The sequence below is a fragment of the Leishmania mexicana genome, chromosome 13 (genome assembly GCF_000234665.1).
Source record: "Leishmania mexicana MHOM/GT/2001/U1103 complete genome, chromosome 13".
NCBI lineage: Eukaryota > Euglenozoa > Kinetoplastea > Trypanosomatida > Trypanosomatidae > Leishmania > Leishmania mexicana.
In genome coordinates, this window is record NC_018317.1 from 95,285 (window position 1) to 112,282 (window position 16,998).

Consider the following 16,998-nt stretch of genomic DNA (forward strand, 5'->3'; position numbering starts at 1 on the left):
GCGTCACGAGATAGATGAGCAGGGCAACGACAATGGACGATGGAGGGGAGGGGCATGTAAATGAACGAGTCGCTACATTTGACTAGGTCGCGGGACGTATGGAGCTGAGCGTGTACACGTGCTGCGTCGCTCACTTAGGGCCAGAAAGTCCCTCGTGTAGTGTTATGCATCGTCTGCATGCCTCGTGGAGTTTCCGCGGCAGCGGCGGGCCGGTGCGTCGTGTATCGTGCGAATCGCCGACGACGCCGAAGAAGGAGGAGTTGCGTCCCCGTCGCTCACTGTGTCATCTTCCACGGTATCGTCCGTACTCGTTGTGCCAGATGACGAGGAGCATCGCTGTCGCTTGCGTCGTGAGGAAGCCGTGGCTTTTCGTGCAGCACGCGCACCCCTTGCGGCCTTAGCTCGACCAGACACCGGTACAGCACGAGTTGGAGTGGACTGTCTAATTTCGTATGCACTCTCTTCCATCAGGGCAACCTCTAGCTCGACGCTCAGCGCGTGCCACGCAGCCTCCTCTACATCCCTTGAAGGGTGTGTTGTCGGCGACGCCCTTAAGGCAGGCTCCAAGATTCTCAAAAGCCGCTCCACGCGCTCTGTCAGATGGGCTGTCGCCGCGCTGTTCGCAAGGCTTCGGCGCAGTGCAGGCGCAGCGCTGTGGTGTGCTGCAGCAGTGGCGAGACCGCAGTTTGATCGGTTGCGGTGGCGCATGAGCGTCGCAGAAGTCGCATGGTACTCAAATCCAAGACTGCGACGGAGGTAATGAAGCAGCACGGCGCCAACAGCCTTCCACCGCATGAGCGCGCTAGCGCTTGCATCGGCGCGCGATGGTGGTTCAGTCGACGCCTCCTTGTCCCTCAGCCAGTCCAATGCTGCCTGCCCGTTTAAGTCGAAGCCGGTGCGGGCCTGCTGCAGCAGATGCACCACGTCGCTCTCATGCAGGAACGGCAACGTCGCAAGCGCCAGCGTCAAGTGACAGAGAAAGAGAAACGGGTGGAAAAGGCCGAAGAGGACAGACGGCGATGAGGACGCGGCCAGAGTGGCGGCAGCGTCGGTAATCTGCCGCGCATGTTCCTCGCACCACCACCGCGCCTTATCATCTTGGTAGAAAAAACGCACAAGGGTGGTGATCATGCTGTCGCGCAGCCGCTTGTGCAGTAGCGTGTACACGGAACTGTGGACACTGCACCCGCTCAGTACATCACCGGCGCCGTCATCGGCAGCAGTAGCCGTAGTCGCGGCAAGCGGTTTACCGGGCAACACCGCGCTGCGCAGAAGGTTCGCGCCGCACGTGTGGTGCAGACAAAACGCAAGCACAACACCCCGCCCGACCGACGCCCCCACAACCTCCTCATGGCGCTCACAGTGGATGGTGAGACTGGCCCCCGCCTGCTGCCGCAGCGGCCCATGTACGTCCGCGGCGAGGGCAACGATAGCCTGCATGTACTTATCAGGCGGGAGTAGCCCCCCGTGCGCGGCTTGCAGAAACAATCGCAGACAGAGCGAGCGTACTTGAGCGTTCGGGGTGCCGCAGCTGAGCCGCGCGATGTCGCCGTGAAACTGCTGAAAGATCCATGTTGCCATACCGCTATTAAAGTCCTCCGTGTGTGCTCCACCCGGTGAGTGCGGCGGCGGGGCTCCCTTCGCGTTGGTTCTCGCCTTCATCTGCTTGGGCACGTCGACAGCGGCGGCGGCCCGCTTATGGCATGTGCGCTTGGCGCGGCCACCAGGCGGTGGCGCCTCAAGCCTGTCGCTGCCGTCACTCCTTTCCTGGCTCCCACTCGAAGTGTCGCTGGCGTCGCCGCCGCCGCTGGAGCCGAGGATGAGTGCCATCGTGCCCAGGTGGGTGGCCTTTCGCGCTGCCGCTTCCACCCGCTGATCCTCCTCTTTGAGAAAGTCAGAGAGCAAGGAGAGGCCTTGCAGCTGAAAGCTCATGTCGTGTGAGCGAAGTGCGTCGCGAATGTGTCCCTCAGCGCGGAGGAGGTACGTCGTGGGATCCAGCATGCACAATGATGCAACAACGCGCAGGGCGATCAGGGCAACGCCCTTTTGCGTGACCGGGCTGCCACAGCTTCCTAAGACGTCCTCCAGGAGCTGGTACGTGTTAGCCATGATACCGGGGCCCGCGATGAGCGCATTCAACGCTGTTGCACCTGCGTCATGACCGCCCAGCGACTCCTCCATCAAGGCCGGGTGCGGTGGGTGCTGCTTCCAGCCCGGATACATGCGCAAAAACTCGGACAGGAGAAAGAGGAAGCGCTGCGTGTAGGCGACACTCTGCGGCTGCGTGGCCAAGCTCGGCAACAGCCCTCGCACACGGGTGTAGTAGGTGTTCATGAGCGAGTAGCAGAGTTGCAAGTACGGCACGTTGACCTGTCCGGAGAGATGATGCTTGGCGCCGCACGTGATGAGGGCGCTCAGGGTACCGCAGGAGGCGACGATCACGCGCTGCTGATACGGCCCCACGTACTTGGATAGCAGCGCTGTTAAGCAGCGTGCGAGCTGGTCGAGGGAGATGAGGGGCAGCCGAGGGACCTTCAGAACGGCGTGCAAGGTTTGACACATGTGCAGCAGAGCCCCGCCCAGAGCCTCCGGCGCCTTGACGAGTGGCGATGTGGGAGGCGGGGGGTAGGCAATGGACTGCACCAGGACTTCGGCCAGCGGCTGCACCCACTCCCCGCGGGCCTGCGCGAGTGCCCGCAGCGTGGCGAGGCACGACACGGCGTCCTCGGTAGAGTGAAAGCAGCTGTACCGCGTCCACAGCGACCGCGCTGCGCAGCGCATGACGTGGAGCAGCCGGGCCCCGTCGATATGGTAGCCGCGCGGGCGACGACGCGCTGCAGCCGCAGTCGCAGCAGTGGCGGTCGACGAAGAAGTCTCGCGTGCCGGATCGTATGCGGCTACGTATGCGTGCATGCCCTGTAGCACCTGCACGAGTGGGTGGTCCTCGCCGAGATCGTGCGGGTAGTCTGGCGCCGCAATCACCACCAGAGCAACGAGCTCCTTTGCCAGCTGCGCGTGTGCGCCGGTGAGGGAGCCCTCGGCGTCACCTAGCGTCACCACCCAGCGGCGCAGAAAGTGCTTCACCACCTCCTTCTGATGCCTCTGCGCCTCGGCCTCGTCGGAGGAGGCGAGTTGCAGTAGCTTGTGTTGAATGAAGAACAGCAGCGGCGCACCGTGCGGGGTGGCGAAAAGGCACTGGTAAGCGTCATCTGTCAGGAATGCGTCGAGGGCGGCGATGGTGCGCGACACCACGGTGGCGCTCTTGTCGTTGAGGAGGTAGAGGAGGCTGCTCACTACCTCCGCAGTGACCCCGTCAGCTGTTGCAGAGAAGTGGTCGGCCGAAGCCGACTCGCCCTCAGTTGCGGTGACGGTCGCGCCATTCAGCATTGTAAGAAGAAGGGGCACGATAGACTCCCGCACTCGCGCACTGTCGTCCTGCACGCACTGCCGTGCCACAGGCCACAGATAGCAATGGAGCGGCGGGTGCGCCGCGGAAAGGCGGGCGAGGTGGCCAAGTGCTCTCTTCTGTACCACGTCCGACACCGGTATCGCGACACCCTGTGCGTCTTTGAGGTGAAAGATGGAGAGCAGCATCGACACCAGGGTTTGCCGTGTGCGCAGGCTGAGCATAGAGTTGCTGAACTGCGTGCTGATGGCCTGCGTCCACGTACACACTTCGCTCCAGTTGGCCGGTGCGTCCCCAGCGCCGGGGGGGCGCTCCCACCGCAGAAGTGAGTTAAGCGCGGCCTGCGAAATCCATTCCTGATCGGCATCCTGCAGCGAAGCCCACGTTGTGAGTTGCGCCGCGCGCACGTGAAACCACACTGCAGCGTAATCGGCCGCGGTGGACGGATTCGTGATGAGCTGCGATTCCGCCACGTAGACAGATGTCATGATCCCAAGAAGGCAGCTGTCCGCAGTACTAAAGCGCGACGTCGCTCCCTTGCCTCCTCCACCACACATGCGCTCCCAAGCCTGCTGGTCCCCAGCGGCAAGTTGTGCGGGAACGGGTGCACGCAAGATATGCTGAAGCGCCATGCGAGCCGCCGCCTGGCTTGTGCTGGTCGAGTCCCCAAGTCGCCCCACCTCCGTCAAGATGGCCGCCGGCACAGAGAACTGCTTCTCATCAAAGAGCCTCAGAGCTACGTGCGCCACCACATCCAATGCCAGCGGCCGCAGCGCCTCGGCGGATGCCGTCGTGGCAGACTCGGCGCTGAGGCATAGCTGCGTCAGCGAGTGCACGAAACTGCGGAGCAGTACATCTGCACCTGGCCACTCCGGCACCCCGAGAAGATCCGTCAGGTCCTCCGCCACGCGCACTGCCGCCGCCCACGCTGCCGTGTCCTCGACCCGGTCCCCCTCTGAAGCGCGCCGCAACAGCAGCTCATGCACAAACGTGTTGGCCCACAAGCTGCACTGACGCTGCAGCGTCTCCACAGTGGCCAGATCGCCTCCTTTGCTTGAGATGACCAACGACTGCGCACCTGCCAGCATGGTAACCGTGAGGGGCAGCACAGTGCGTCTGGCGTAGTTCACGCGATAGGTCCGGTGCGCCAGCCACGCGGAAGACGTGGGTAGACGCTGGAAGAACACCTCCACTAAGCGCTGCCTCTCCACCTGGAGTGAGTTCCAGATGCACCGATACAGATGCACCGCGCTGTCGATGATGTACGTACTGTAGAGAAGGTGCACCTCCTTGCTGCAGCTGCGCGTCACGTGAAAGAGACACTGGTAGCACAGCTCCTCAAGACGGTAAACATCGGTATCTGGCACAAGCTGCAATGTGTGGTGGCACAGCATGACGGCGAAGCCGCGCAGGCACCCCCGCAGGTGCTCTAGCCAGGGGAGCAGACTCGATGCGGCACAACTGCCACCCGCTCCGCTACCTCTCCCAGGCACTGACGACGAGTGCCGCTCTTGCTTGTCTCCTGCCTCGGCGCTAACCTCGACAGCAGCCGCGTCTGCTGATTGCTGCACTTGCACGATCAACCCCGCCACATCACGAATGACCCGCGCGAACGTGTCGACCGTACGTCCTACGAGTCCCGCGGGCACTGCCTCGGTAGGGAAGCGCGGGTGCGCTAAGCACTGGCAGCAAAGCCACGCGCGCGCAGACCACAGCGACCCTTGCAGACCAGAGTTGGAGGAGGACACCGCCGCTGCGGTCTCGGCCTCAGTGCACGATGCGGTGAGTGCCGACAAGCAGGCGGTCACCTGCGCACATGGGATATCATCGAAAGGGCGCACTTGAAGAGGCAGCCAGGAAACGAAATGAAGGAGCAGTGCCGCATCACAGGCAACAGTGCTGCTGGCACTATCACCAGCGACCTGCCGCACAAAGTCCGCAAAGGTGATAGAGCTTGCATCGGCGTGCTCCCTGCCCCTCAAGGACGTCTCCAGTGCCGCCAGGCTTGCAGACTCTGGAGCCGTGCGCGGCCTGTAGCTCGTCCCCACCCCAGTAGTGGTCGAAGTGGACGCGGCCATCCCACTCGCCCGTTGCCGCCCACTGGTAGGGATCGATGGTGCGCCGCCGGCTAGCGCCAAGTCTCGCAAGCCTATCGACGTGTCCGCCCAGGCGCTCCCCGATTCCGCCGATCGCCGCGGTCGCAGGGCCACCGCCGCAGCATCTTCGCCATTAACCCAGCTCTCTGACTCGGGAACACGCGTCAGCGGTACGCGGTGTCCGGATGTGCCCTTACCAGCAGGTACCAGGCCAGATGAAGTTGTGGCGGATTCGTTCTGCTTACGCAGTCGGGCAACATGCAGCAGCGTGTTTCGCTGCGTCACGGAGGAAAGCAGCACTTGAAGGCCATGGGTGACGGTTCTGCTGACACAGTGCGCGGCAGAGGCACGGCCCTGAAGAAGCAGCCCGCTGCCGCTGTCGGTGGCGCTACCACAACTCTCATAGTGTGGGCCCGCCTCGTGGTGGAACTGCTCCTGCAGAAAGTGTGAGAAGCCACCAGTGAGCAGCAGCTGTTGGGCAGACTCCTGCATACCGCGCGAGAGGCGATCCAGTTCCTCCGCCTGCCATGACTGCAAAGCAGAGGATTCTGTTGGCACACCGCCGGCAGGGACCTCCTCCTCTTCCGGCCTCGCCCACCCCGTCTCGAGCCGCAGCTGCGATATCAGGCGAGGCACCGGAAAGGAAAGGAGTAGCTTGGGAACGGGGTTGACGGACTCGTCCGCCGCGATGAGGCACAACTGTGGAGGGAGCGAGGTGTCAGCCTTGGCGGACATGACGTTGCAGCGGTGCAACACAGAGAGAGAAAAGGAAATAAATAAACAGTAACAACGTCTGTGTCTGTGTCTGCGTGTGTGTGTGAGGGGGGGAGCTCCCTCCCTTCAATCTGTGCGCTGGTCTGCGTTGCTTGTCGTCTTCTGCAGTCGGCAATTTTATATGAGCGCTAAGGAGTCTCTGTCGCCGTGTATGTGTATGGGTGGGTGGGTCTATGTCTCCCTAATGTGAGGAGGGAAGACGGGGGAGGGGGGAAGGAAAAAAAAAGGGTGCTTGTGTGTGTGTCAGGACACTACCGGTCAACGCGCGCACAGGGGTCAGAAACCAGCGCACGGGAAGGCGGCGTGTGGTGTGGGGGTGGGGGAGGAAGAGGGTAGCCAGGGAACTGACGGATGCGTTGCAGACCAAACGGTGTGGTGCACAGGGCCCCCTGGCGAGGCAGGGTAACAAGGAGAGGGAGGGGGGACCAAGGCAAAAAAAAAATGGAACAAAAAGCAGGTGATGTGGAAGCGTACGAACCAACTGCGTGTATCTCTGCGTGTTTGTGTGTGCACGTGGTGCACGACGGGCGGGTGAGTACGTGGATTGCGTGGGCGCGGAGTGGGGGAGGGGGTAAAGACACAAACGGCAGAACAGGCAAAAAAAAATTCGCGCACGTTTCGGTGCCTTGTCCGGGATCGGGTGCACTGGCAGGAGAGATGAGGAGGGTCGCCGCGTCAATGCCAAGCAACACACCCGAGACAGACACATACACGCGCGTGGAAGACACAAAGACGCCACCCATGGTATAAAACGGGAAGAAGCGAGAGAGAAGGGCGGAAAGGGCGAGAGTTGCCAGGAAGTCAGGGGATGCACATTGGGGGGTGAGGGGCATTCCATAGTCTTCAAAATGTATACAGTGCCACAAGAGGGTCTCCATGCACACAAAGACGGCGCCGCACCGCCGTTGTCTGAGAAGCTGGCACGCGGGAGAGAGAAAGGGCGGGGTGGGACAGATCGGCGTCGCGAAAGTCCAAAGCATCAAATCACTGGCAGTAGTGCGGGCCAATGCAGGAATTGGGGGAGGGGGGGGGGGGCAGAGACCACACACATCGACATATGCCCACCACACACTGTGTAAAGACTGAGAGTCGCATCGGTGTTCGTTTATGTGAGTGTTGAGGAACAGCAGACACTACAGATGCCGTGTGTTTGCCTGTGAGGCTGACCGACGTCACGGCTGCGGATGAGAAAGCACCGGTTCTTGCGACGGGATGGGGAGCAAATCGAAGCAGCGGCACTTGGTCATCATCAACTCTTGCAAGTCGACAGAATCCTTGCAGTCCTCGTAGAGGTGCTCCACAAACTGCTGCGTCGCCAGCTTGGCACGCTCCTCTGTGTGGGTCGGAATGCGGGAGAGACACGCCCGCTCGTGCCACAACAGAACTAGCGGCAGCACCTCTTCCACCATACGATGGAGCAGAAAATCCCAGGCGAGCAGCCGAATCGCCTCGAGCCCGTTCAGCGTCTCAAACAGCGCCGGAGAAACGGCGACGTCGCCGAGTTTGCGCCGCTCCATTCCAGCGCGGGTGTGTGGCTCGGCTGCGACAGCCCCAAAGGCAGCCATGGGCTCTCGCAGCAGCGCAAAGAGGGAGAGGTACACGCGGTAGACGGTGTGAAGGTGGCTGCGAGGCAGCCCAATGTTGACCCCGGTCGCCGCCTCCGCCGCGACCAGGGCAGTCGGCGCGTAATGCGTCCATGGCCAGTCGATGGAAGGCGGGGCTGGAAGGGGAGTCCTGCCGGGGTCGTCGTCGCATTCATCCTCAGCTGTGTCGTCCTCTCCTACCTCGCCCGCCATGAGGTGCGCTTTTTGCCCGCCACGTCGACTGCGCTGCGTCGACCGGCGACGCTCTGCCGCCTCGTCGATGAGGCGCCTCCGCGTCACATCGGCCCATGTCAGGGCGGCAGTGGTTGTCAGGAAACACGTGAGGCCGCGCACCGCTGTCTGAACAGCAGTGACGGCGACTTGGTCGTGCAGTGTGCAGTGCTGCAACACCGCGTATACAGCCTCCAGCACCACCAACTGAAGGGCCCGCACCCGGGTGTGCGCCGAGGTGGTGCGACGCTCCTGCTCCTCATCCATAGCCTCCTGGGGGACACAGTAGTTGAGGTACGCTGCCAGATCTAACGCGTCGCGCAGGAGGGTCAAGGCAGCTCTGCGGCCAATCACGTCCTCTGCGGCGGCCGTGCTGTTGTAGCGACTGCATAGCTGGAGGGTGTCACGCGCCACGTGAATAGTACTCGCCACAAAGTCAGCCACCTGTCCAGCCTCTTCTAGGGAGGGCGCCTTAGCGGACGCCCGTGTGAAGCTGGCCGACATCGCGGTCACGGAGAGCCGTTGACGCACGAGAGTAGTGAGACTGGCGCCGCTGCGACCCGACGCTGCGCGGTCACTGCTGCTGCCCTCCTCGCCTCGAACGAAGCGACGCTCCAACAAAGCGAGACTGCCGCGCAGAACACTTGCTGCCGCAGGCCGCAGATGCTTCTCCCTTACTGCCCGCGCCGTCTCATCCACGATGAGGGTGGAGTGATGCAGCAGGAACAGCAAGGTGTCCGCCTCTCCGCAGGCGGTGCTGTACACCTCGACGCAGTGCATTGCCGCCTCACGCAGTATCCCACTGGCAGTGGCCTTCTCGAGGACAAGGTAGAGAGTCAAGGTGAAGAGACGCTCGAGGGCCTCGGCCCGCTCCGCATTCGACCCCTCTGCCGTGTCCCCGCCACCGCAGGCGAGCACTTCGGCTGACAAAGCGAGAAAGCGCAGCAGGGTGGCAGCGACCACTTGCCGATGGTGCACTTGTTGATAGGTACACAGTTCCTCATCCTTAGTGATGGCCCAGAGATGGGGCTGCGCCACAATGCTCCAGAGCTGCTCGAACTGCCCCGCAGTGAGGTTCGCTGGCTGCGGGTACATGCAAGACTCCACCACCTCACCATCGGGGGCTGCCACACCCGTCGTGGGAGGAGGATAGCAGGGTGGCAGACTGTGAAGGGCTCGCGCGGGGTGAAACTGCCACACAACGAGCCGCGAAAGCACGTACACCACGGCTGGGTGCACCGCGTAGGCGTCCCAGTCCTGCAACACTGCGTCATACTCGCTGAGCAGCGCGTTCGTCAAGCGCTCTCCAACGGTCTCGTCACCGTCACCGAAGTCGTCGGCGCCGACGCGGCAGTCCGGCGCCAGCGTAGCAGCCGCCGGAAGCCTGGCGAGGGCACCAGCTAGGCAGAAAAGAAACTCATCCACAACACCGGCGGGGTATTTGCGCGGGCGGCGGTGCGTGTACAGGGCCGCCTTGTCCATCTCGGTGCCAACAACGCGGACGCACTTGCGAATGACAGACAGGAAGATGGCAACCGTCGACTCCCTGACGTCCGGTGACTCTGCTGTCGACGACGTCGTCTGCGGTGGCACTTGCAAGGGGAAAAAGCGGTCGCGCAGGCCTGGTGCCCGTGTCACTGTCGTGGCGAGATGAAGCAGCTCCACCCCACTTAGGTACTGTAGCGCCTCGGAGACGGCAAGCACGGCCCAGGAGCTGCCTATCAAGGTCCCCATGCCTGCGTCATCCGTAGAGCTGCACAGACTGCTGCTGGTGCACACAACCGAAGAGGTCGCCTCTGCGGCGCCAACGACGTCGTCACCGAGGTGGTGCAGGTGATCCATGTTCTCTACAATCGCGTAGGCCACCATCAGGAGCGAACTCAAAGGTGTGTTGGTGAGCTCCGTCATGGCCGACGACAGCAGCACCGAGACGATGAGCGACTTCAGCGCGGCAACCGTGACGGGAGCGTGGGCACTTCGAACGAGCACCGAGGGATCCAAAATGGAGCGCAGCGCGCTAGTCAAGTGGACGGCGGTGTCCTGCACCCACGTCCCCGGCTCAGCAGTGGCAAACGAAATCGTCAGTGCGGTGCAAAGCATCTTGATCGCGGTCAGGCACACCTTGGTCGAGTCCTTGCCGTGATGAGCACGGTGGATGTAGCGCACAGCCACCGAGACCACGCCGGGAAGACACAGTCGCACGTTCTCCGTCCCTGTCACCTCCAGAATGGCCAGGCAAGCATCTAGGCTGTCCAGCTGCAGCTGCCGAAACCAGTGCTTCGAGTTACCATTGAGAGACTTGAGAAGCTCGAGAATAAAGAGGGCCGCATGTGGGTGGTAGTCACGCGTCCGAAAGAAGGTGCCGTGACGAGCCGCCCCCGTGCGGTGGAAGTTTGCCACGGCCCGCACGGCAAGCAGCTTCGCCTCCTCGCCCGCGTCTAGCGACGTTGAGGAGGGGGAAGCAAACAGGGAGCCGGAGACACCGCCGACCTCAGTCCGGGGATCCGCGTCACTCTTGTTGTCGGACGAAGGACCCAACTTGAAGGCATCAACGAAGCAGTGCTCCAGCATACTAAGCAGCTCCTCGACCCTCTCCACCTCACCACTCTTCTCGGTGAGAGGGAGCAGCACAGCGGAGAAAAACGCCTCCTGCATTCGGTGTCTCGCGCCCTCCGTGATTGTGTGAGAGGGAGGGAGGGAGAGAGACAGCGGAGCTACAACTTCGCTTCGATGACGGGTGCCTCTGAAGGAGACGGGCACTTGCTTCCCCGGAGGTGTGTCGGCGAAAGAGTAAGCTGGAAGGGGGAGCGCGCGCTGTACACCAAACACACAGATGGCAAACACGAAAGAGGAGCGTGAAGATGGGACCGAAGAAGAGAGAGCATAAGGAGGAAGAGGAAACAAGCAGGACGACATTGTGCATCACGGCGTGGGCCACCCACCGCGCAGTAGTCTCGCACACAAAACAAGAGTAGAATGTAGCGGGTTGCGCAAAAGGCGGTGTGAGGCTGGCGCGCACCCTGTCTTCTCATCAACGCACGCGTGAGGGGGAGGGGGGGTACTTCGCCGAAACGGACGTGTACTTGAGAATTGCAACGAGCACCGTCGTGCGCCGCGTGTAGCGTCGGAGATGAGTGGGTACTGCTTTCGTTGTGTGGGGGTGGTACTTCGCGTATAGATGTGCGACTAAAACAAATCATCGTAGTCGTCAACGGCAAACCCGTAAAACTTCGGCGTCTCATCGTACAAGGCCTCAAAGTAGTGCACGTAGTGATCCTCGATCTTCTGCCGTGCGTAGCCCATCTTCACCGTCAGGAAGCCGTTAGCGAGGGTGAACTCATCCACAAATGCAAAGCGGCGCACGTGCGCGCGAGGCGGCAGATCCTGCGAAACGCGCCGCAGCTCGGCGCGGATGCAGTCCGCCTTCTCCCTCTCGATGACGAGCGGCACACCATCGCGGCGCTCCACCTTGCGCAAGTGAGCCGCGATGGCCTTCGTGTTGGCCACCACGAGCGCCACGACGTAAGGACGACGATTGCCGTAGATGAAGACCTGCTTGATGAACGGGCTCTTTGTGAGGGCCGCCTCCACTTCGAGCGGGTTCACTGTCTTGGAGTTCGCCAATGTGATAAGGACGTCTTTGTTGCCCTTCACCGTCATCCACCCCCCAGTGAGGGTGCCGTAGTCGCCGGACCGCACAAAGGTACGGCTTCCGTACTCCACCAGCGAATTCTTCGCCTCCTCTGGGTCGATATGCACGTCGAAGTAGCCCTGCATGGCGTTCGGGGCCTCTACGAGGATCTCGCCCAAGTCCCCTGGCGCCACAATCTCGTTTTTCTCGTTCACGATGCGCACCTCGAGACCGGGCAGGGCCCTGAGACGCTGCGGCACATCCACGTCGGTGGCGACGACCCCACCCGCCTCCATGAAGCCGTACGTGTTCACCACGAACACATCCAGATCTGCCATGAGCTCTGACTGATCCTTGGTGAGCTGGTGGCCTATGATGATAGCGACGCGCAACTCCGAGCCAAACTGCGCCTTGAACTTGCCGAGCAACGCGTGGGAGAAGGCCCGGAGAGTTCGACCCGGTTTTTTGAACATGAGACGGTTTTCGGTGATGCGGCCGACGACGAAGCGGGTCAGGTCCTTGGTGAAGCTGCCACGGTTCAATATGTCGTCGACGATGTTCGCATACGCGCGCTGAAAAGGCTGCGCTACAGAGACAATGACGCTCGGGTTAACGAGGGGCAAGTCTTGGAATCCCTCCAGTATTTCAGGGGGGATGCACACACACGCACCCTTGCACAGTGCCTGGTACAAGTCCGTCGTGAGGGCGCCCGCAACGCACCACGAGCACAGCGACATGAACATGTCGCTGTGCGTCAGCGCCTCGCCAAGGCTAGCGTACACAGAGCTGACGTTCGCAACGATGCTCTTGTGAGACAACATAACACCCTTTGGCGGCCCCGTCGTACCAGCTGTAAAGACAATCATCGCGGTGTCCTCGGCCCGGATGTCCGTTCGCGCAAGAGTCTTCTCAGGCACATCTGCCGCAATGCTGATCGCAACTGCATAGCTGCCCTCCCCAACCTGATCCTCGAAACAAATGGCGTGCTCGAGCTGCCCCACGCGGCCAATCCACCCCTTGATGACTGCGTACGACGCCTTTGTCTCCACAAAGAGCACCTTGGACTGTGTGCTCTTCAGCACGAGCTGCGCCTCTGACGGGGTGACGTTGGTCGGGAGCGCCACGAAGTGCGCACCTAGCTGTATCGTGGCGAAGTGCACCACAACCCACTCATAGCGGTTCTCACTGATAACAACAACACGAGACCCCTTCTCGACGCCCATACTGTGTAGCAGTGTCCTCATCGCCTCCACCTCAGTGTTGATAGACTCATACGTGGCCCAGACGTAGCCAAGCTTGCCACGCACCCACATCTTGCTCCCCAGAAAGCGGCGGGTCGGCCACGCCTTCAGTGCCTGGTCCCACAGCTCCACGAGCGTGCTCTGCGGCTTGATGACAAGACCCAGCCGAATGTCATTGTTCATCTGGTGAGTGCCGGCTGTGTCCGACTCCTGGTAGTATGATCCACCGATATTCGTGCCGAACCGCAGCGAGCACCTCAGCGCTGCCACCTGCGGCGCGCCGTGGTAGCCAACTACCGACCGACGAGAGAGACGCTGCAGCATTGGGCCCGCACCCTTTCGATCCGCAATACGACGCCCCAGCAAGGCGTTTTCCTCGTACGCTCCGTATTGTCTCTCTCTGTATCTCGCAGGAGATCAGAGAAGTGCAGAAGGTGAGGGGGGCAGTTGAGCAATGAGGCACCGAGCTGATCTAGTAGGAGATCATACCAGCTCTCACAGAGGTGAGGGTGAGCGGTGGAAGAATCCACTGGGGAGACGCTAGCCCTGCTCTTCCCTCTCGCTCCGTCAAACAGAGAGAGAGGAACTGAGGAGGCAAGCGTAGGTGGAAGATGCCACCTCTTTCCTGTCAGTGGCGGTGTGGTACGTCGAGCCAGTTTTGAGAGGGTGGTGCAAAGCAGCGCAAGAAAAAAAAGGAAGGGGAGGCGGAGAGCGTGCACAGGGAGTCGGTAGAGGGCGAGGGGGCGAGGAATGAGAGAGTATAGCGGGTCCTCAGGCACAAACGAAAGAAAAAACAAAGGAGGCAGTGCCGTATCCCAGAGGAAAACCGTCCATGCGTGGCTCCGACAGCCTCCATCTCCTCCTCCAGTCCCACGAAACAAATGGAAGGGAAAAGGCAGAAAGAAAGGAGGCGCACACATCCAAAAAAAAATTCTTCTTCGAGTATCTTCGATCTGCATGGGGGAAAGGGGGAGGTGATGCGTCCCATACACGCTTCCCTCCATGGGCCGCAAGCCTTGCCTGTACCACAGACATACGATGCGCGGTGTTTCTGTGACGTATGGTGCTCCGTTTCATGGAATGTAAAATGTCGGCAGAACATCTTGAATCATACATGCAAAGAGGAAAATATTCGAGTACATACCGCGAGAGAATTCATTGGAGCCTCTCGCCATTGGGGGAGGGGGGGCAAAGAGGCCACTAGCCACTCCTCATGCCTGAACTACATCCATGAAGAGGGTATCTGGCAATGTGCGACTGATGGAGGAAGGGGAAAGGGAGGTTGGATACCCGCGCACCCGCGGAACCTCTTTTAGCTGTCCTCCTCTTCCTCCAGCTCTTCCGGCTCCGCCTCGCTGTCGGCTTCTGGGATTTCCTCGCCGCGTCGAACGAGCTTCTCCACAGCGGCGGTTGGATCCTCCACCTCTGTGATGTCGGCGCACTCTGATTGCACGGGGGGAGCGGGTGATGGTGTGAAGGCCGCATCCGTCTTCTTCATACCGTTACCAAAGTACACGCAAGACCAGCGTCTGCCGCCCTCAGCCGCGTATGTAGTGGCGCCGGGCCAGCGAAGGGATTGCACCACCGCAATCCGGTGAGCCTTGCTAACATTGCTCTCCACGCGCATCGTCCAGCATGCAATCTTCATCTTTGTCGGGTCGTCATCTGGGACATCATCGTCGCGCAAAGGCTTCAGTGGCGTGTTGTCCGGCTCCCTGGGCTCTTCCTCCCCTTCCTCCTCGGGCTCCTCCTCCTCCTCTTCGTCCTCGTCGTTTATGGCTGGCGGCGGCTGCGGGATGTCGACGACCCCGTAGAGGTAGTCGTTCTGGATAGGAGTAAAGAGCTCCACCTCTTCCTCCTCCTCCGGCTCCTCCTCCTCCTCTTCGCCCTGAGCATCAGCCTCGGGTTCGCCCGGCTCGGGTTCGGCCTCCTCCTCCCCCTCCCCCTCTCCCTCCTCCGGCTCAGGCTTCTCCGGCACCTTTGTTTGCCGACCATTCTTGTAAATGTACCCCTCCGCGTGTACCCAGCGGTCTGTTGTCAGTTGTGCCACATCCACCTCCTCCTCGCCGTAATCCGGCGAGGGGACTACCAGCGGTTTGTACTTGGCCTCCTTCGGCTTCCGCGGCGCGCCATCCTCAGCGTCCTCGTCCTCGTCCTCCTCCGTTTCCTGTTCCGGCTCTGGCTCCTCCAGCGCGCCTTGGGGAGCAATGGTGGTGCTGCTGGTGATGCGCGCCACTTGTGCTCGCAGGTACGCGGCCTCCCCCCATGGAAACGTTGCCACGACAGACGCTGACAAGTCTCCCGTAAAGAAACGCTTCGTTTCGCGGGCCGCGTTGATCTGCTGCGGCGTTACATCCGGCAGCTTCTCCCACTTGTCAGAGGGCGATGCGGTTACCCAGAACGTGTAGCGATTCACCCCGACGTAACCTGGCTCAGCCTGCACGGGCACCATGCCCTTCTTTCGCGGCGGCTTTCCCATCGTGTTAGTTTCCACGTACAGGGTTTCCCCCGCCTCGAGGTAACGCCGCGTGCGGAGAACAAAGTAGTCGTTATGTGTGCCAAAAATCTTACCAAAGAACTTGATGTCCTGCAGGTTCTTCTCCATGGCGAGGTTGGTGATGGAGCGGTCAAGCAGGAATGCTTCCTCGTCGGCGAGGCCGCAGCCGACGGCCGTCCAGTACTTGTTCTGAGCCGCAACAGACTCGAAGGACGGCGCCTTCAGCGGCACCACGGTGGTGGTGGTAATGGTCGTGTATGGATCGGGCTGCTCGATGACGGTGCGCACCTCCGGGGCTGGGAGATCAAAGAGCTTCTTGTTGTCCTCGAAGCGCCGGAGCTCCTCGGCAGGCACCTGGGTGGCCTCATAGCACGCAGAGGTACTCTCGCCGCACGTGAAGCTGTGCGTCTGGATGAAGCTCAAGATCTCGTGCAGCTTTGACGGATCACCAGCAACGTTCTCAGGGTTCTCCTCAAGAAGAAGCTCCATGAGGCGTGTGAGCTGGTCATAGGCGCTCACGCCATCCTTGTCCGCCTGCATGAGGTACGCCTTGGCGTTGGCAAACTCCACCTCCAGCTCCGCCGCAGAAAGCGCTGTTGAGGCCATCGCTTCGTAGACACGCTAGCCCCTTAGTCGGCGGAGAATGAGCTCAATTCGACGGCTCGAGAGAGCGCGACCGTCGCCGCGAAACAAATTTCAGCTTCTCTGGGCTCTCGAGAACCCGAGGTGCACCCTTTCCAGGATTGATCGCTCTGCAGGGAGTTGTCGACTCCACCCAACCAATCACACGGGTGCCCAGACAACCCAAGCCACGCGAAGAAAAATGCGACTCACGCTGGAAATCGGCAATGAGGCGCTTGTTCCTTTTGCACTGAGTTTCGCGGGAAGAAGCCGATGTTGAACTGCACGACGGTGTTGTGGTTGCCGCACGGACAGGTGGAAGACGACATGCCGACCGTTGAAGTGAAAAGGAAGAGAAGGGAAAGGGTGAACAAGAGAGTGGGAGAAGAAGCTGAGCAACATGCATGGCAGGCGCATACCGTCTTGGCCGCTCTGTGACCACAGGCGTGAAAATAAGCATGCAACGGTTCGTCTGACGCATTCCGATTCTCTGTTGTGTGTTGTCGTCCGGTGTCCCAGCGGCTCAACGATTGCCATTCATGACGCCTTCGGCGTTCCGTCTCAACCACATTGGCGTGTTTGCCAACCCTTTACCTCCAACAGATGAGGGGCAAGGGAAGGATACCAAGAGCCACCACACTGCTCGCAGGGGAGAAAAAAAAACAAAGAGAGTGAAGTCGTGGGTCAGTAAGACGTCTGGAGAGAACGCCTTCATAGAAGACAGAAGACGTCACCTCGCTGCACTTTCCCCATTCTGACTCTGCGTCGTAACGACTTCCTATGCGATGGAAATGCACAAGAACAGTACAAGCGAATGTAGCACGCACACGTGTGAGGGGAGACCATGGCGAACGTAACAACGGAAGGGATGGCAAGAGACGAACACAGGAAGAGAATAGAAGAGAATCGAGCAGAGAG

General features: G+C 61.0%; 4 protein-coding genes across 4 annotated transcripts; all 4 read right to left on the reverse strand.

The window, feature by feature from the left end:
- Nucleotides 1-162: 162 nt before the first annotated feature.
- On the reverse strand, nt 163-6,237 carry LMXM_13_0400 (conserved hypothetical protein; the record flags this gene model as incomplete). Its single annotated transcript, XM_003873192.1, has 1 exon — nt 163-6,237. One exon carries the CDS (start codon nt 6,235-6,237, stop codon nt 163-165), a length of 6,075 nt encoding a protein of 2,024 aa, XP_003873241.1.
- A 1,211-nt stretch (nt 6,238-7,448) lies between these two features.
- On the reverse strand, nt 7,449-10,745 carry LMXM_13_0410 (conserved hypothetical protein; the record flags this gene model as incomplete). The annotated part of the gene is made up of 1 exon (XM_003873193.1): nt 7,449-10,745. One exon carries the CDS (start codon nt 10,743-10,745, stop codon nt 7,449-7,451), a length of 3,297 nt encoding a protein of 1,098 aa, XP_003873242.1.
- Nucleotides 10,746-11,276: 531 nt separating this feature from the next.
- On the reverse strand, nt 11,277-13,286 carry LMXM_13_0420 (putative acyl-CoA synthetase; the record flags this gene model as incomplete). Its single annotated transcript, XM_003873194.1, has 1 exon — nt 11,277-13,286. The coding sequence occupies one exon, from the start codon at nt 13,284-13,286 to the stop codon at nt 11,277-11,279; it is 2,010 nt and encodes a 669-aa protein (XP_003873243.1).
- A 988-nt stretch (nt 13,287-14,274) lies between these two features.
- LMXM_13_0430 (putative flagellar radial spoke protein) lies at nt 14,275-16,065 on the reverse strand (the record flags this gene model as incomplete). The annotated part of the gene is made up of 1 exon (XM_003873195.1): nt 14,275-16,065. The coding sequence occupies one exon, from the start codon at nt 16,063-16,065 to the stop codon at nt 14,275-14,277; it is 1,791 nt and encodes a 596-aa protein (XP_003873244.1).
- Between the last annotated feature and the right edge of the window lie 933 nt (nt 16,066-16,998).